The sequence below is a fragment of the Larus michahellis genome, chromosome 5 (assembly GCF_964199755.1).
Source record: "Larus michahellis chromosome 5, bLarMic1.1, whole genome shotgun sequence".
Taxonomy (NCBI): Eukaryota; Metazoa; Chordata; class Aves; order Charadriiformes; family Laridae; genus Larus; species Larus michahellis.
In genome coordinates this window covers 13,250,775-13,270,546 of record NC_133900.1, presented here as the reverse complement: position 1 = coordinate 13,270,546, position 19,772 = coordinate 13,250,775, and the positions used below count along the sequence as shown (strand labels likewise).

At 49.2% G+C, this 19,772-nt stretch overlaps 1 protein-coding gene across 3 annotated transcripts in view; it reads right to left on the bottom strand.

Annotated features, from left to right (window-relative positions):
- Positions 1-17,546, bottom strand: part of NR3C2 (nuclear receptor subfamily 3 group C member 2) — a 215,512-nt gene extending 197,966 nt beyond the window's left edge. The window contains exons 1-2 of one of the 3 annotated variants that reach the window (XM_074588830.1): positions 17,303-17,546; positions 10,575-12,336 (exon numbers count right to left, since the gene is read on the bottom strand). In XM_074588830.1, coding sequence (XP_074444931.1) covers positions 10,575-12,334 — 1,760 coding nt within the window. In that variant the 5' untranslated portion in view covers positions 12,335-12,336; positions 17,303-17,546. Of the gene's footprint in view, positions 1-10,574; positions 12,337-15,590; positions 15,771-17,302 lie in introns of those variants that run through there. The other 2 variants (XM_074588831.1, XM_074588832.1) reach the window with 2 other exon arrangements.
- Positions 17,547-19,772: the final 2,226 nt, after the last annotated feature.

Below are 19,772 nucleotides of genomic sequence, written 5' to 3'. Positions count from 1 at the left end.
ACAAAGTTAGATCTAGCAAAGTAGATCTGAAGCTACCATTAGAGGAAGAGCTCCCTAACTGCTCTAACATACTGCACTCTCTAGCACAAATTTAATTTAGTTTAAAATAATGAAGCTGACAGCTCAGATACTCTGCCTGGAAACAGTGCAAATTTCCCACCCACCTTCATTTGCAAGGTCCCTGGCACTCCAATCTTCAAAAACGCTGAAGTACGTGACAGGTTTCTAAAGACAAGCCTTCATCAACGCTAGAAGTAAGATCTCCGACCTTTTTGGGGCAGCTCACATTTGAACTCAAGCCTCCTGAGGCAAAATACAGGTTGTTGCCTTGATGCCCCGACCTCAAGACACGCTTCCTAAACACGAAGAGGAACTTTACTTTGAGGGTGGCAGAGCACTGGCACAGGCTGCCCAGAGAGGTGGTGGAGTCTCCGTCTCTGGAGACATTCAAAACCCACCTGGACGCGTTCCTGTGCAACCTGCTCTAAGGTGACCTTGTCTGGCAGAGGGGCTGGACTAGACGATCTCCAGAGGTCCTTTCCAACCCCTGCCATTCTGTGATTCTGCGATTCCAGAAGCCACCCCTTTCCTGCTCCTAGTCTGAGGGCAGCAACATGAAACTTGACTAGGAGACCAGGTCTCACCTCCAGCCTTGTTTCAGCCAGACAAGAGACCATGTTTAAATGGGGAATACGGCGAACCACCTGCAAAAGCACCCCCTCCCCACTCTCCTGCCTGCACCAATACCAACGAGGAGCTAAAGATACAAACTCGATTGATTTTTCAAGGATGAGACGTTGCCAGAGTAAACCGGGGCCCGCCGGTTGTGAAACCGGGTTTCCAAAGGGCTGGGAGAGCACAGGTCTCGGTGAGGACACGCCGGGTGACGCATTCGCACGGGTACACGGCCGCAGCCGCCTTGCGCAAGCCGTCGGGGAGGCCCGGGCGCAGGCAGCGTCCTGCCACGGCGGGCCAACATGGCGCAGGCAATTCGGCCCCTTCTCACACCAGCCTAACGCAGCGGCAGCGCCCCTTTGCCTACGCGGCCCGCCATCAAGAGGCAAAGCACAACTTAAACATTAAGGGAGCAGAGCACTACTTTGCCCAGCGAGATGCTCCAGTCGCCATGGGGGACTTCCAAGCCAAGGCCGGGATGGTTTCCGTGCACCCTCCATCCCCAACCCCCCAAGGCAGGTCCAGAAGAAGAGCTGGGAAACAGAAGAAATGAAGTGAGACCCCACCTGGAGTACTGCGTCCAATTCTGGAGTCCCTACTACAAGAAAAATATGGATGTGCTCAAACATGTCCAGACAAGGGCCACGAGGATGACCAAAGGGCCGGGGCACCTCTCCTATGAGGACAGACTGAGGGAGTTGGGGTTGTTCAGTCTGGAGAAAAGGCGGCTCCGAGGAGACCTTATAGTGGCCTACCAGTATCTTAAGGGGGCCTACAAGAAACCTGGTGAGGGACTTTTTAGGATGTCAGGTAATGGTAGGACTAGAGGGAATGGATTAAAACTAGAGATGGGTCGATTCAGATTGGATGTTAGGAAGAAGTTCTTCACCATGAGGGTGGTGAGACACTGGAACAGGTTGCCCAGAGAGGTGGTGGAAGCACCGTCCCTGGAAGTTTTTAAGGCCAGGCTGGATGGAGCTCTGAGCAGCCTGGTCTAGTGGGAGGTGTCCCTGCCCATGGCAGGGGGGTTGGAATTAGATGATCTTTAAGGTCCCTTCCAACCCTGACAATTCTATGATTCTGTAAGTGCTGTGGCGACGGGTTTCACAGGACGGTGCTATCGTGTGAGCACAACATGGTATTCAAAATGCTAGAACTGACTGAAACCATAGTTTGGCAACTGGCACGGCCAAAATCCCAGTCAGGATGAACGCAGCTACTTACTTCCCAATTCTGACCTGTGATGAAAAACTCTTCAGATCACTGATAGATAGCACTGCCCAAAATAAACCTCCGAAATTCATGCTTATTTTGTCAACTTAAGACTGAATGCGAAGCTGAAATGGTCATACACGCACATATAAATGGAAGATATTCTCCCAAATCCAAAAGAATCAGAAAACATTATTACAGATGGCAGATTTTGTTAACCTCTTTTTCAGAAACCTAATCACTAAGGAATCGATTTATAAAGCCACCACTTCTAGAACCCTGGGATAGCACCTCTCGAAAGCAGACAAGGGAAGAAAAGCAAACCAGAAAAGGTTCATGTGCCAAGTCTAAATTTTAGCCTGAAAGGCCGTTCAAAAAGTTATTCCACCTTCAAATTCAAGTAGAAAGTATTGTTTAGAAGAGAGAATGGAAATGAGTGAAGTGATATAAAAATTGTCAGAAACATTCAGCAATTAGTCTGAAATTTGCTTTTTAACCTCAGGGCTGTAACTCTTTGATCTATTATTAATTATCACTAACCACAATCAGCAGCATACCAATGCATCTTAGGAGAGCATACAAATTCCTATAAGGCACTTTACATTTTATCCACAAATACTGGATTCTGTTTCTGCGCAGACGTTCCAACCAAAGTTTACCTTTTTCTTTTTAAAGAAATACCTTAATATGTATTAACCCACAGTTACCCCACTTCCAAATATGAAATTTAAGCTATCAATTTTTTCATGAAGCCAATATGCAGCTTACAGAATGCAGATTTATAGAAATTTAATTTAGCAACCAGCTAATAACACACTCTAATGTAATTGCAGGAACTTAATTCACAGTTTAAGAAACAAAATTCAACTTCAAGTTATTCTCTTGTGACCCACCAACAATCTGGGAACTTCTGCTATAAAACGATTCAGTAAAGAAACAGTGTCTTGCAAAATACTTGTTCGCATACTGAACAGATACAAAAAATGTTACTGATGCTTTTAACAATATAGAATCATCAGTAGCATGGGTTTGGTTTTCTGTTGGTTTTTTCTGCTTTGAGTGGTTTTCTGGGGGCTTGAGGGGGTGTTTTGGGTTTTTTTTTGTTTGTTTGGTTTAAATCCTTCAGCATTGATTTCAGTAAAGCAGAGAAAGAAAACCACCTTGCAGAAAACACACTGTTAAGCTCTGGTAAATCATGTTACTAAACCTCACTTGCAAAAAAAAAAAAAAAAAAAAAAAAAAAAATTGAAAACTTTGTCCTGGAAGTAAATCAACTCTCAAGGTTTGGTAAAAATCCAGGGTTCTTGAACAGAAGGGTTCATATTACTAAGGACGCACACGCACCCTGCTTCCCAGCGTGAGAAGGGAGTGCCTCCTCTCCATCCCGAGGATACGCACAGCCCGGCACGGAGCCCGGAGCTGCTACCAACGCTCTGGCCAGTAGTGGTAGCAGAGCAGGCCACACTGGGAACTGCTGGCATGGACAGACAGGGTCTTCCTGAACTACCATCCCTTCCCCCGTAGCGTAAATGGAAAAAATACGCCTTCCTCCAAGGTCAGCCTGTCTCCTCCAGCAGCAAACCCAACGTGGCTCCAGCAGGAGAGGGCTTCCGTGAGGACCCAACAGACGGTGACCTTCCCCTGCAGTTTGCACTAGCAGGGCAGCAAGCGGTCAAATCATGCCATGGTCTATTTAGGGTGCATTCAAACGTGCCCAATAATGCTGCAAGGACTTGGACAATTGCACACAATGGAAATAACTCCTCGTTTTTTCTCCACAGATCTCTCTCTCTCCCTCAGAGGAGACTGCAGCTGAAGTAAAGTAATTCATATGCTGAGCACCAAGCACTGTGTAGCAACCAGCTGCGTGTGAAAACTGATAAAAGTACTAAACTTAGACATACTTAATACCTGTTTTTGACACACTCTCTTTTAGTTTCCTCGTCGGACCCTTTTTATCACTCTTATACAGCCATATTGTAAGACACATTTGCCAGAGAACAAGTTATGGTACTATATTCATCCTGAACTGTGGTATTTTCTGACCTCTGAGGGCTTAAATCTGAAATCACAGCACTCCGCTCTTCAAGAAGTTTTGGCTGAGAACAGTCCATTGTTAATTCCAGCTCCTACAACTCTCTTCAAAGACGCAATACATACAGTTATAAAACAGAACCTGCCTTTAAAAAAAACACAGCCCAAAAATACAAATGCCAAGATTATGGCTCAACAAAGCCTTATCTTTTAACAGAAACGTGCACTTAGGATATTTCGTAGGCTCCTTTCCCTTTCCGTCCCTTCAGTTTGTTCTCACAGCCATGTTGCACCACGCTGCCCACCACGTTGCGCTGACCTCTTGGTTTTTAGAGCTTCAGAGTGAACTGGATCAGGAACCCGACCTGGCTCTCACATACAAAGGCAAACCCAGAGTCAGACCAGACAAGGCATGGCCCAACAGCGCATTTCGCCACTGCAAACAACGCATCGTTCGGCTACAAAAGACAGACACCCAACCGCAACCGCTACTCAAGCCTGGGTTCAGCGAAGCACCAATACGTACCTAGAAATCTGATTCAGCTGGGCAGAGCGCTTCACAGCAGGTTTAAGCTCCATTAATGCTAAGTCTTGGTTGAGTCCGGACAGGTTATTGAATCACAACTTAACAATTTACTCCCTCTGCAGACAATACGAGTACTGCACCAGTATTGGTACCGCTACCGCAATCCCTCTGCATACTTACCCGCATAATTGCAACGCACATCCCATAAAACAGGATGGGAACATTTGCATATGGTACATATTTTCAGACATCAGTGTCTGCCAGTCCTCATTAAAATGGACCAATCCATAGTGTCGGAATATGGATAATCAAAATCTCTTCCGCTTGCTAAAATCTGTGCGCAAACACGATTCCACCTTCCCCTTTTTCAGAAAACAGTCAAAAGAAGATATCATAGTGAGATTCTATGTTCCCGAAAGTGATACAAAAGCTAGGAAACAATTATTAACTATTATCATAATAAACTATGGCAATCTGATCTCCAACAGACAAGTGTTGCAAAGTTCAGCCGCATCAACTGGCAATAAAAATGTTTTTCGTAATACATGAAGTTACCTCCCCCCAAACACAAAGAAACAAACAACCCCCAGATCTTGGCACAGGGATTGACAACACAGCTCTTATTTCCCCGGATTTGGAAGATCCACCCATTTATGGAGCACAGTTTTCCAGCAACGTGGACTTCTCCCTGCCACAGCACCGAAGTTAATTTATGTGTATAATTTTAAGGGTAAATAAGGCATCACTAGAAGTCACATTTTCAAAAGATAACTTCATACAGATTTTTAACTCTTTGACAGAAAGACGAAACCAAAAAAAGAGCAGCCTCAACAAAATAACAACAAAGCAAGCTGCAGAAAATACAGGGCTGTTAGACGCATGCTGGTACACTAAGGAGAACCTTTAGACCTCCCGGCCTGACATATTAATACAGATTCCTACGTTCTTTAGTGAGAAATAAAGACATACATACGTAGAGGTCCCTGTTGTACCAAGATTAAACCCAGAGCTGTTAAAAATTACACAAAATTATACAAGAACGTACAAAAAACGCCAAGTATAACTTTTCAAACCGGACAAAAAAAAAAATAAAGTACAGATTTAAGGCTACAGTCTACAATGTGAGAGGACCATTGGTGAAAAAAAGCTTGCACAGTAAATTTGTGGGATGCTAAAGGGGGAAACAGTCCTGCCAAGCATGGAGAATATTTTAACAGCTTGGTCTTTCTCCCATGAAGTCCGGCAGCAAACAAACAGAGGTCAAGGCCATTCATAAATTCTAAAAATAATATTTACCAGACCTTTATCTCTCTGGCAGGTATGATTCTGATACATGACTATTCTAGATAATATTTAACACAAAAGTTTATTTACAAAAATACTTGCAATAGTCTGAAATCAGATTTTAACCAGACTCACCCATTCAAGTCAGTGAAGGTTACATGTAAACAAAGATCATGTTGTTGGCTTGATTTTTGGTTTTGGGTTGGGTGGGGTTTTTTGGGGGGCTGATAAAAGTAGGGTCTATGAAATGCTGACCCATGTGAATGGCTCAGGAACAGATAGGTCTAAGAAGTCCCTAAAATATTGTCAATGTTTGATCAAAGATTTGACCATAAACCCTAAGTTTCAACTCCTTTGAACAGACATAAATTAGACTCTAAAAATATCATAAACCACTGTTTTGAAGAGAAATCTCCTTGTCTGAATGACGACTGAAAGAATTACAGAATCACAGAATGGCAAGGGTTGGAAGGGGCCTCTGGAGATCATCTAGTCCAAAGCAGGGTCACCTAGAGCAGGTTGCACAGGAACGCGTCCAGGTGGGTTTTGAATGTCTCCAGAGACGGAGACTCCACCACCTCTCTGGGCAGCCTGTGCCGGGGCTCTGCCACCCTCAAAGTAAAGAAGTTCCTCCTCATGTTGAGACAGAACTTCCTATGCTCAAGTTTGTGCCTGTTACCTCTCGCCCTGTCGCTGGGTGCCACTGAAAAGAGCCTGGTCCCATCCTCCTGACACCCACCCTTTAAGCATTTATAAGCATGAATAAGATCCCCCCTCGGTTGTCTGTTTTCCACACTAAAAATATCCAAATCCCTCAGCCTTTCTTCATAAGACAGGTGTTGAGTCCCCTAATCATCTTGGTAGCCCTTTGCTGCACCCTCTCCAGCAGTTCCCTGTCCTTCTTGAACCGGGGAGCCCAGAACTGCACACAGTACTCCAGGTGCGGCCTCACCAGGGCAGAGTAGAGAGGGAGGATAACGTATGCAATTTATGTTAAAATACTAAGCTTTTTTAATAATAACACATCAAACTTTGTGAATTCATCCCACACTGGATTAAACCTGCGGAACCACCAGGAAGAAACTACAGTAGGAGCATCAGCCCTTTGCTTCCACCACAACTGCTGAGACCAGAGAGGACATAAGTGTACCTACATGAGTTAATATGGAAATTAGAGGGAAAAGGCACATTTGCAGAAGAAGCTTTAGGTAAGAGCTAGCGCAGCAGAAAGGCCATCCTCCTCAATTTTTACTGTTGTTTCAAGCAACCATGACATTTTCCTAGGCCATTTTGAAACTGCATAATTGGCACAATCATGAGGCTTGGGCTGGTCCCCTGATTCAGATGAGCAATCACCTTAAAGTGAAATCTCATCTGGATTCTTAGTGTAGGTTTCCATCAACGACATCACACATTATTTTCAAGCCCACTTTGCTATTATTTAGTTTAGAAACCATTATTTCTTAGGAATGTCATTTGGGGCGGAGGGGGTAGGGAGCAGGAATCTATACACACAGACACTTATGATCCATCCTCTATTAAAAATTAAACATGTAGAAATCTTTTAAAAGACAAAGACATGCTCTGCATGCATATTAGCAAAAGAAAAACATTCAAAAGGGAATAAGGGAACTTGTTTTTGCTTAAGAAGCTATCACTCCCCAAACACCGTAAGTTGCAATGTTATAAAGAAAGTTACCACCAGCTGACTTAAGAAGAACTGTAATTGCGGACTTCTAATAGAAGTAACCAAAGGAGAAAAAGAGAAACATTCTAGTTGACAGTGGGTACTTGCCCCAGTCAATAAGGTAGCAAGGCATTTTAAATGCCTAAACTGTGTTCATCAGACACTATCAGCAAGTATAACTGACTCAAGAAAGGCAATATTCTAATAAAATATTTTACAGTTATGTTCTAAAGATTCATTCTCATTGTGAAAAGTCTTCTCCATTCCTGGTCACCCACTCCTTTTCACCATGTAAGCTGCAAGTTAGAGGTAGTCTAGAAAGGGTATGAAATCAAGCTTCAGAAAATAATGCTGACAAAACAAGACATATTTAATTTATATTGGCTTTAGAGAACCGTGTAGCTTATTTTTTCCCTTCACCGTAGTCCTTGCTTATGGCAATTTATGCAGAATAAGTATGCCTGAAAAAAGATGAAGACTTAGAATGCCACAAACTTTAAAATATTGTGGGCTTTGGAGGGTCAATAACATGCTGTAGAGGTTTCCAAAATGTATGACGCCTGATATGGTTAACACGTCATGAAAAAAAAGCCTGGCTGGAAGTACCAAGGATGCGGTTTGGATGCAGAGTGCAGAGGTGCGATGCTGCCGCTCTGACGGCATGAAGGAAGAGAGACTTTGCAATCCCCATACCATGCTGACATGGGACTGCTGAAACCTGCCTCGGGTCTGACGTGGTTTTAAACTATACGTGTTTTATTACGACGCTCCGGAGCATGAATAAACTTGTGCGTGATTTCCTCTGTTTTAGCTGGAACATGGCACGGAAAGGAAGAGAAAGGTAAAGATCAAGTCAAGGTTCATTAGCACGGGGTGAGCTTTTACGTGTGTGACATCCTATGTTGAGTCTTTGTGACTTGTCTCGTCAGCAGACAAATATCTGAGCAGGCACCTACGCATTCAAATATGGACTGCTAAAATGACCTCTACGTGAATGCACCTTGAAACTTGTCAGGGCTTTGCACAGGTCCCCAGCTGCACCTGTTAGCAGAAAGCCACTGCCAAGCAGATTAAGAGCAACATTTACCTAAACAATGGGGCTGAGTTAAGAGATTCGAAATGGCAACACATAACCTAATCTGAACTACAAATGAGAATGCCTCAAGTGTCACAACCTTGCAGATCTCCAGAAGAGAATTCCACACATGCAGTTAATAGCTCTGAGGGCTAAAATTTTCAGCATTTCAAGCAACAGCTACGCTCACGTGCATACCTTACCGAGATATCAGCTTAGAGAACAAAGACAGAAAGGTGTACCAAGCCTGTGTCACCATCAAGCCTGATGACACAGATTATCCACTCACTGGTCTAGAGGTAAATAGATGAGAAGAGCTACTGGGCACTAACATCAGATCAGAAGACTTCTTCAAAAGCCGTATGAGAAACTGTCATTCAGAACGCAACTATTGATGACAACCGTGCTCCTACCAGCCCTTCCCTGTTTATTGTGCCTGTCCCTGCAACGGTTGACAACCTTGACTCAGCACGAGCAGCACCTACTCGTGCAAGAGCTCTCAGGGCTGGCAGGAGCTACTTGACCAAGTAACAGTGCTCAACCACAAAGGCACTAAAATACTGGGTCTTTATTTTCAGGCATCCCATCAGTCTTCTGGTGAACCTTTCTCACTGTATAAAAAATGCAATTTATGAAAATTTCATCAGGTAAAATAACTAGAAAACAGTAACTTCATCTTCCTCGATGCATGAAAGCGTGTTTAAGCCAAGCCTGGGCTGATAACAAATATCTCCACCTGCATGCAAAGTTCAGCATGAAAGTGGGATACAGCCCTTTCAAGCTGAGAAAGAGATAATGAAAAGTGCATTCTTTAGACACCATATTTGAAATAGCCAAAGAAAAAGTGAAGTATGGCTTGCAAAATGATAAGGAGATTGCAGAGGTATTGGACAAGTCTGAGAATAAAATGGAATTATTTTTTTTTTCCTACCAGGTAGATAGGTTGTTTTCCCTCCTCAAAAGCACCATTATTTTAGGTATCACGCTTTTCACTGCAACACTGTTTTTTTGAGAAAAACGTATCATCATACAAGTATGGAAAAAGTTACGCATCCTCTTCACCCCACTCCAAGAAGAGCAGTTTCATTCACTGAGGGCAGTTGAGTATCTCGTGACAAGAAAAAAAGACTTTAGAAAGGTAAATGCAAACGCTGCTACTGGCTATTTCGCTGAGCTTTGGCACGAAGCTTTGGTGAGCCTGTTTGACGCATAAAGACGCTATGTAACTATTCTAACTCAGCCATGCTGTCAGATGCGCTTATTAACTCGTACTATTGACTATGAGACTAGATAGTTTATGAAAGTAAGTGTCCTTTATGGGATACGGGAACACCTGTTTGCTGAAGAAGTACATGCTTCCCCGAATGAGCCAAGAAACACAAATTCAGACACTCGCACATTTCTCTTCCACCAAAAGTGAAGAGATCAGTTTATCCATTTATCCCTTTCAAATGCGTCAAGTTTTAACAGCCCTCCTCCTTCTGGAGGCATTTTTTCTATATATACAAACCAAATGTTCCTACAGTTAAAATACAGAAATAATATGTTGCCACAGGCTTGTAAGGTTTAGTTTTTAAACTTAACCAGTTAAAGTCCAGTGAAACTTATAACCATGCATCTTTACAAAAATGGATTTCCGACACTACTGTTTTCTTATCCTCATCTCAACATTTCATCTGAGGTACAACACATTCAAGCACCAGCTAAGAAAGAATAACCATTACAGGACACATGAGAGCAATTTTACTAAGCTCTCATTATGGGAAAAACAACATTTATAGTAGTAAGAGCTCATAAACATACTAAAGCTACACTTTCAAATCTAATAACAATAGAATATAATATGTTCTTTTTAAATATTAAAGCCAGCACTTTGTTTTTATTAAAGGCAGAGTAAAACACAGCAAGAAACCATCAAATCTAACGATAAGACCTGAAATGCAAACAAAGAATTACGCACCAGCTTGAGAAATACCACCCCGGACCCCATTTTCATTCACGCCTTGTTTGTTCAATGCAGGGGAAGAAGAAAAATAAGAAAAAAAAATAAGAAAAATAAAAGTAGTAATTTTCCTGCTCACCTGGACACGTTTTCTGGAATGTACTCTAGGACTGGATACCCATCGCTTCTTCTGGATGCCAACTCCGAATGTGACTTCCAGGTCTCCACTAGCGTGCTGACGGGAGGGAACGAGCTCAAGTGCTGAAACGCCTGTTCTCGAGCAACTGGCCGCGACAAAGATATCGTGCCTTGGGCACCGATCCTGTAGTGAAACGACTGTCCACCCGAATTTACCCCCACAATGGCAGAGGATGGTATACTGTTTTCTTGGTAATAGCTGCCATCGTCAGGCTCCTGCTTAATTCCCGCAGGTAGGCCTGGATTTGGAAAACCGCTACCTTCACAACTTCCATCAAACGAAGAAACAGGTGGTCCTAAAATCCCAGAAAGAGAGTAATAGTCTTTGTCATCCATAAAAGAAAAATACGAGCCATCTGTAAATGGGAAAGGATTTACTGTTTGATTCCCTTTAAAAGAGGCACCAGAACAAGGATGCTTGGCCGACTCTTGCTTTACTGGTACTGAAAAGGGGGAATCGGAGTTTATTTTGCTGCTGTCGCCAATGCAGGCGCTGCCGAACGAACCATCTGGCTCGGGTTTTATGAACTGAACAAGGTTCATCTGACTGTTGTTGGAGATGGCATTCTCCATTTCCTCCATCTTAGGAAACGTGAGTTCTTGAGCACCCTTGTCTTTTGTTTCTGGACTGGGAACGGTATCTTGGCTTCTGCTAGGTCCTGCCGGCGTGCCGGAAGCTGGGAATCCTAGGGAGTTGTTTACGGGGCTACAGATGGATGATCCCACAGTGCTAACCGCTGGACTAGAACGGGTGGATCTATTATTGGCATTGGAAGGGCTGGCAATGGAGCTCCTCGAGTTCAGGTTCGCAGGACTGGACACAGAAGACCGCATAGTGATATTATTGGGACTCGAGACGGGAGATTTCACGCTGCAATGGCTGGGAGGACTAGAAATCGGTGATTTCATGCTACTTATAGGGCTAGAAAGCGGAGACCCGACGTTGCTAACGTGCGCGGGACTGTGCAACATAGACCCCCGGTTTTCAACATTCGGCGAGCGCGACAAAGGGGTTCCCTGCCCGATGGGGCTGTGCACGGCAAAGTTCCCAAAGTTAGCAGTAGTTGAGGACACAGAGTTAACTCCAGCAGGACTACACACCGAGGAAGCCATGTTCTGGGGGCTGCAGCCCGAAGGGCTTTTCTCTTGACACATGATGGGGCTTTTGACAATAGCGTGCATGGCACCACCGTTCACAGCGCTCCCAGAGTCCGACATCAAAGACCTCAAGGGCCTGCTGGCGCTGTGGAGGGGAGAAGAGCAATGGCCGTTCTCCTTGTAGAGCTTCACCAGCTGCTCCACGTTCTGGTAGATCTTTCCTGGGCTCCCCTGGTTCTGCTGATCGTAGGGGTAATCGGCGTCTCGTATCGAATCCATATATAAACCCATGGATTCGGCCACCGTTGCCGACAGCTCCTTCGACTCTGTTTCAGTTTTGATGTCGGAGGGCAAAAGACCAGGCTGACTGCTGTCTTGCTGCAGGCAGGAGAGTAGCTCAGGCTTTTCTTTGTTGTTTCCTTGAGCACTGCTGTTGGCGAAAGTGCCGGCAGCGCAGCTTACGTTCACAATCTCCATATAGTTACTGTCATCAGCCTGCTCTCCAGCACCTATAGAAGAATACTCCACAGACTGAGAAACTTGACCCCACCGTCTCTCCATATCTAAGCCTTCTGGGTAGCTGTGGTATCCTTTTGTCTCCATAACTAGCAAAGACACACACAAAAAATCAAAATTAATAAATGACAGGACAGTGCGACTTCCTACGGAAATTTCCTAATTTCCTAAGGAAACAAGGCGTATCCGCTCACTCTGTCTATCCTCCTCTCTGTCTGCCTGCCAGTCCCGTTTCCCTGCCCCATCCATCATCTCTCAACCATTTGTCCAATTTCAATCAAACCGAGGGAAAAGGTCTCACGGATATGACAGCCCTACGGGTTCTGAGGGAAAACTGCTCAGCAGTTAGAAAAGACCCAAATTATTGCTCCCCACCCTGCCCTGAAAGGAATGGCTTGGCAAGGTCAGCACAACAACCGCGCAACGTTGCCGGCCGCAGCCCTGTGGCTGGTGCCAGCAGCTCCCTGGGATGCCCCTCATCCAGGGACCTGCGGGGGAAAAAAGGGAAGGGGGCGGCAAGGAAGGAGGGGAAGGAACCAGAGAGGTCCTGAAAGGAGGACACGTTGGTGGTAGGCAGGACATAAAACCCTGCGGAAATTGCTCATCACAGCTCTGCTCCTCCAAAGAAGAAAGCTCTGCTCCTCCAAAGACCTTCCCTGGCCATCCTACAGGGACAGCAAAGCAAGGGAGGCTGGTGTGCTAAGAGGGTTTCTTTTCATCACCCAGCGTAACACGGGATGCTTTAGAAGGAAGTAGCAGTTCCAACTTGCCCCTTCACCGCTACACAAACTGCTTGTGCAGCCACCTGAGGAGACACAAAGGATGGGCTGAGCAGGGAGAGAAGTCGTGCAAAAGTTGAATGGGAAACATTTCTGCCACAAAGGATGGGAATCAGGTTAGGCAGGGATGCATGGCTATTAAATGGATCCGTAATTCTGCAAACCTTCATGGCAGCAAGCAAGAGGAATACATAAAGAAAAGTAAACCTTGTTCTAAAATAGACCCTAAAAACCCCCTCCCATACTGCATGCCACTCTCTCAAGGCAGGGAGCAAAGTGCATGACCTAGCCTCCATTATTCTGAAAATCATACATAAGCAACAACATTTTTTTAAAAGAAATTGGCTCGTAGTATCATTAGAACTGTAGAAACTCATGTGCCAATAGTTTCAATATCAATACCATGCAAATATCTTTTTCCTTTCAGAATGTATTAGTTTCCCGATATTTAATTTAGCGTTTAATTGCTTTACTTAACAACTACTTAAAAAGCGCTATTTTAAGCAAAATTATAAGCACAAAACAAACCAAAAAAACTTAAAATGAGTGACTCAAATACTTCTTTGCCCTTACTTAGAACTATGGCCCTATGCCTACATTCCCCTCAAGTACAAATTTTATTAGAACATCATCACGTGTGTCAAATCACATTCCTATAGTCTAAAATTTTCAGACAGAAGTGCCTACTTTCACATAAAGTCACTCCCAGATAATCACCTACCCCTGAACTGGAGTGCTGAGCAAGCCTAATTCCTAGAGGAATCAATTGCAGCTGTGAGTGACCAGCATTTCTGAAAACCAGGAAACTTAGTTAAGACTTAAAATTAGGTTGTAAGTGAATTTCAACCCTCAGAACCACTGCATACCAGGAAATCTCAGTTACAGGCCTAACATTACATTGGTGCACAAGCTTTGTAGCGACCTCTCCCACAGCAGTAAATTTCAAGCTTCATACATAATCAATAGGCGAGCATACTTTAAAACTTCAGCAAAAAAAAAAAAATAATCTGGGTCACACAAAGGGGAAAAAAAAAAAAAAAAAAGAAAAAGGAAAATGCCCTGGTCCTGCACTTCAAGAGAGAGAGGCACTGTCTGGTAAATATATCCGAGAGGATCAAAAGGCAGCAGAGATTATTAGTGGCCTGATACAAGTTTGGTTTAAAATGACAGATACAAATTAGTAAGAATGCAGCAGCAAAAGAGATTTTGGGGGAGTGCTGGTTTCTGTCACCTCCGAGCACCTCGGTGGATACCAGAACCGAATAACCACCTCGCGGGTTGCTGATAGCGTAAGGGTTTGGTTTTGTTCTTCTCAGCAGAACTTACTACGACTTGACTAGCGTGTTTATCCACGGTACCTGCACTTCACCTCCTGCACAGACATGCCTTTTTACTAACTTTCACTAAGTGAATTTGACTGTGGGCTACAAACATCCACGGATCACAACAGAAGCTGAGTCGCGTTACGTATCAGAACCCAGACCATCTACAACTGATATTTTGCAGAAGGAAGCTTATATTACGAGCACAGCAGTTTCTCCAGACACACACACCCTTCTCCCTCCACACCCCCCCCCCCCCCCCAAGAAGTACTCGGACACTGCGAGTTATGTATTTCACCCCCAAATATATCAACAAACACAGCCCTCTGCAGCACGAGTCTCCGACCAATCAGGCATGAAACCAGTTTCGCAGCAACAGCCATTTAAAAAAAAAAAAAAAATAAAAATCAAATGGTACCTGGTATCCCTGCAACCAAAAGGTCACCTAGATACGGAAAAATCTGAAGTAAATCCAGTTTCATAAAAACTAAACCGGTGACTCAGGCGACGACCCGCTTCTTATTTCTCGGGGCTTGTAAACGAAATTTTCTCTCAAGTTTCGCTGCCTGCCAGCCGCTTCGCTGACATAAAACTGCCCAGGGGACCCCAGCTTCGTCGTCAAAGGTGGGCTGGGCCGTTCCCCTGCCCCCCCCCGCGCCTCCCTGCGCTTTACTCCAGGGCAGCACGGGCAGGTGGGCTACCGGCGCTGCCCCCGGGCACCGCCACCCGCGGACCCCCAGCGGCGGGGACGGCGGGGGGGGGGCCGGTCCCTCCGTCCCCGCACACACACGCGTGTTGTCAGCCGCGCAGGCAGCGCGCACGCCGACCGCCCCTACCTGCCCTACGCGGCGCGGAGCATCACCGCCGCTCCCGGGCAGAAAGCACCGCTTCGCACCGCGAACCGTCCCCCCCCCCCCCCGCCCCCCGCGTCCGCTTTCCCGCAGGTACAATCGGGACTGTCACGCGTGGGGGAACCCAGCGGTGCCCGGGAGCTCCCTCCCTCTCTCGCAGGCGTCCGCGGGGGTCGAACCGAGGGGGGTGGGGGGCGGGTCCTGACAGCCCAAACCCGCTTTCGGCCGCCTCCCGGACGCCCAAGCGGGGCAGAAACGCGCTTTTTTCCGCGCAAACGCCGTTCCCCCCCCCCGCCACGGCAGAGAGGGTCCGGGTTTTCACCGTGACACCACCCCCACCCGCCCCACGGAAGGCACGGCGCCACCTCACCCTCCCTCAGCCCCGCCTCACCTCCCGGCGCGGGTGGCGGAGAAGAAGCGGCGACCCCGGCCCCCGCCGTACCTGTTGCGGCGGGCCGCGTCCCCGAGCCCCCGCCGGCCGGGAGGGCGGCGCGGAGCTGCGGGGCGGGCGGCGCTCGGCCCCGGCTCCGTCCGCCCCCCCCGACTCCTCCGCCCGCCCTCCCTGCCGAGGCGCGCCGCGCCGCCCGGTGACACGGAGCGGCACCCGGGAGGGGACGGGAAAAGGTGCCAAGTCCTTTTAAAAACATGTCACGTGCCCCGATAAAGTTCAAGTTTACGTCCCGCCCGCCGCCCGCCCTCATTGGCGGGCGGGCTGCGGCGCGCCGCGCGGCGGGGGCCAAGCCGCCGCCCCATTGGCTGGGGCGTGCCGTCAGTCACCCGCCGGGCGACATGACTGATACAAAGTTGCTGCGACACAGGCTGGAAAACACATCTCCTTAAAGCCGCAGGGGCCGCCGCGGCCGCGCAGCCCCCGCCGGGCACCCGGGGGACCCCCCCACCCCCCCCCCTCCCGCCGCCCCGCCGGGGGGCGGCCGCGGGGACGGGTGGCGGGGGGTCGGGTCCGGGGCTCCCCGCGGGCAGGTGAGGTGCGCGGGGCGCGGCCGCCCCCGCCCGGTGCCCGCGTCGCGCCGGCGGCAGGGCCGGGCATCGCCGCTCCGCCGGCCCGGGATTTCCGCCTTTCAAGCGGCGCATGAATATGCACGGTACCGATGCAGCGGTGATTTAATCGCAAAATAGGGAGGAAAAATAAAAAGGAGAAAAAAAAATATGTAAAAAGAGAGCGGAGCGGCGGCGGAGCGCGGGAGGGTTCAAGGACTCGTCCTCCGCTCTCCGCCGGGCTGGCTCCGCTCCGCGGCATCCGCGCATCCCGCTGGGCTCCCCCCGCCCGCTGCCTCCCCCCACCCAGGGGCAACCGGGACGGACCCCGGCTCCCGGGGGCTGCCACCCTCCCCGGTGTCCCCCCACCCTCCCAGCGCCCGCGTCCCGGCTGCAGGAATATACCCTTTTCCCAGGGAAGCAAAAAGAGACGCCGAGCAAACTTTTGAGGCGATGCGCTCCCAACTCCCTCCGTCAATAACGCCCCCAGCCCCCGGCGAGCGGCCGGCAGCCGCTGACGCACGGCCCCGACCCGACACCCCCCCGCCGCGGTGTCCCCCGGCGGGGACAGCTTGCGGGGTGACAGAGGCCCCCCCGGGAAGGGGGCTGAGCCCGTCGGGGGGCGGCATCGCGCTCGGGCACCGCGCACCTTGGCCCGAAATCGCCCCCCCCCCCCCCCCCCCGCCCCGGTCCCTGCGCGCCCGCCCGGACCCGCGTGTGCGGCGGGGAGCGGCGTTTGTCTTCCCACAGTCGCGGGGGAAAAGCGCGACCGGCCCCACGATTTGGGCTGTCACGTTGCCCCCTCGCATGTTCATATTCTGCCCAAATATCGACCCGCGCTCGCCGCCCCGCCGGGGCACGGGCCGAGGCGGCGGCGGCGGCTCCCAGCGCCCGGCGGCGCGACCCGCCGTGCGGCCGCCGCTTCCCCGGGCGCTGCCGAGCAATGGTCGTGTCCTTCCCGCGAAGTTTTCACTGATGGGGACGGGACTGGCCGTGACCTGGATACGCCGGTTGGTGTGGCGGACACCCCGCCGCCCGGCACCCCCCCCGCCCGCTGCTCCCCGCGCCGCTCCGCGCCCCGCGCAAAGGGTCCGCGCTTGCACTCACCTCCCCTACGACATGGTGGCGCGGCGGGAGGAGGCACGGCCCCCGGCTACTGACAGCGAACCATCCGAGAGCCCGCACCGCCACCGTAGGAAAAAAAAAAAAAAAAAAAAGAAAAAAAAAAAGAAGTACGCGGAGGAAACGCCGGGAGCTGGGCCGGGCGGCGGGGTGGACGGGAGGGGGCTGCGGCGGGGCGGCGGCGGGAGGCTGGTGGCGGCCGGGCGGACAGCTCCCACCATGGACGCCTGAGGTGGGTGGGTGTTCCCGCGGGTCACACCCTCGCCCGCCGGCGGAGGGGAGCAGGGGGTGGATCCAGCACCGGCTAGGAGAAGGGGGGGGGGGGGGGGGGGGGAGGATTTTGGGGAAGGGGAGGGAGAAAGAAGGGGAGGGAGGGAGAGAGACACCCTCCCCCCCCCCCCGCAAAAAAAAAAAAAAGAAAAAATTAAAAAAAAACCCAACCCGAAAAAAAAAAAAAAAAGCTCAAACTTATGTCATTCCAGGTAAAACTCCCATCTGCGCCACCAAGGAAGAGGAGGGAGGAGAGTGGCGAGGGTGTAAACTTTTTCCGCCCTCCCCGGTGCCCGCCCGGCCCCTCGCAGCGCCCGGCGGCCGCACCGCCCCCGCCGCCCCCTCCCGCCCCGGCGGCTCCCGGCGGCGGCGCGGCGCCGCGGGGTTTCTCACGCACGGAGCCCGCCGCCGCCGCCGCCGCGGTTCCTGGTTCGCGGAGCCGCCGGGAGGAAGGGAAGGAGGGCGGGCGGGCGGGCGGCGGGGAGGCAGGGCGGGCGGCGGGGGAGGAGTGTCTCCCCGCGCCCTTCCCCAGGCGGAGCGTCTCTCCCGGCGGCGGCGGCGGCGGCGGAGGAGCGGCGGAGCGCCCCCCCCCCCCGCCCCGCCACCTCCCCTCCGACCGCCCCGCTCGGCCCCCGGGCGGGCTGCGGGGCGGCCCTGGATGGGGTTTTGGGAGGAGGCTGCGCACACACCCCCCGCGTTGGGCCTGCGCCTATCCTTAGCCCCCCTCCCCGCGGGGGGAGCCGGGCCCCTCTCCGCCCGCCCCCCCGGCCCGCACTCGCCCTCCCGGGGTGACGCCGGGGAGGGGGCGCGGACCCCCGCCGCTGGCGGGGCTGCGGTGGAGCAAACCCAGCCTGACATTTAAAAAAAGAAAAGAAAAACCCCCAAACCGGCGCTGACATCGATGCTGGTTTTAAATTAATATTTCACTTGTGGCTAAGGTCTGTTAAAACTGATCATTTTTAAGTTCAGGGCATTAAATGTCTCTTCATTTCAACGTCTTGAGGAAAAATAATAGCCGTTGGAGGGAGGGGAAAAAGTTGGCCCGATTTGAATACCCTCCGTGAAGTCTTTAAACGTGTAAAAGGACTGCTCGCAGAGGGGGAATTTTACCTGTGCCGAAGCCCCTGTGGGATCGGGGCCTTGGAAAAGGCTAATATTTTATCAGCTGTTGTTTGCATCTGTCAAAGTTTGTGGGTAACTTGATAAATGTTAAACAGGGAAGCATAAAGTGCTGGTAAGGCCAGACTTGGAGATAACGGTGCATTCAGTGTCTTAATTTCACAATTAGTTTGCTGTATTATTGGAAGCAAATCATATTTCACTGTGCCTACACCAGTGCTCTATTTTTAGCCCTAATGTAGCTAAAAAGGAGGAACCTACTGAGATGTATTATAACATCGAATGTGAACAATTCTGTTCTCTCTCTTTTTACTCATTTCATGTCATACATCTGGTGTGGAATACAGCTAATTTATTAATCGAGCAGAGCTACCGCGGATGGGTCGGAGGCTGCAATTCCAAGGCAGAGGAAAGGAAAGTTCCTTGCAACTCTGCAAGTAACCCAACAAATCACAGTTATGCAAAAAAGGACCCAAGCACGTTGGCTGGTCTAGCAATAACTGCCCTACCGAGCACAACTATTTTCTGTTAATTTATAGTGACGGTGTATTTGGCTGATTGGTTGCGCTTCTTTTGTCTTACTCTTCCTGCTATTCTTTTTTTTTTTTTTTTTCTTTCCAGGGCAAAGGTGTAAATGAAAAAGGCATCTGAAATGCCCGGAGGTAGCCACAGTCTTTGTGTTGCGTCATCATCTGGTTTTGGGGGGGGTTTTTGTTTGGGTTTTTTTTTTTTGTTTAAGAACAAAAAGGAGAAAGAAAATAAAATTAAGGGAATATATCTATCTTCTGTCTTCACACCAAATGTTTGATTTCCCCCTCCTCTCCCCATTGCATTACGTACAGAGATGGCTGCTGGAAGAATAAAGCACCCTTCCCAGTACATGCAAGATGCTCACAGATTTTCCACAAATTCAGTAGAAACCTCGTTTGTTTTCTGCTTGTGGTTCACAGGAGCACTTAGCTTTTTAGTGGTTGACACTATATCTATTTTTAGCAGCATTTTAACAGCTGTCACTAACAACTAAGATCTCGTCTTGAACGGGAAAGGGAGATTATTTAAAAAATCA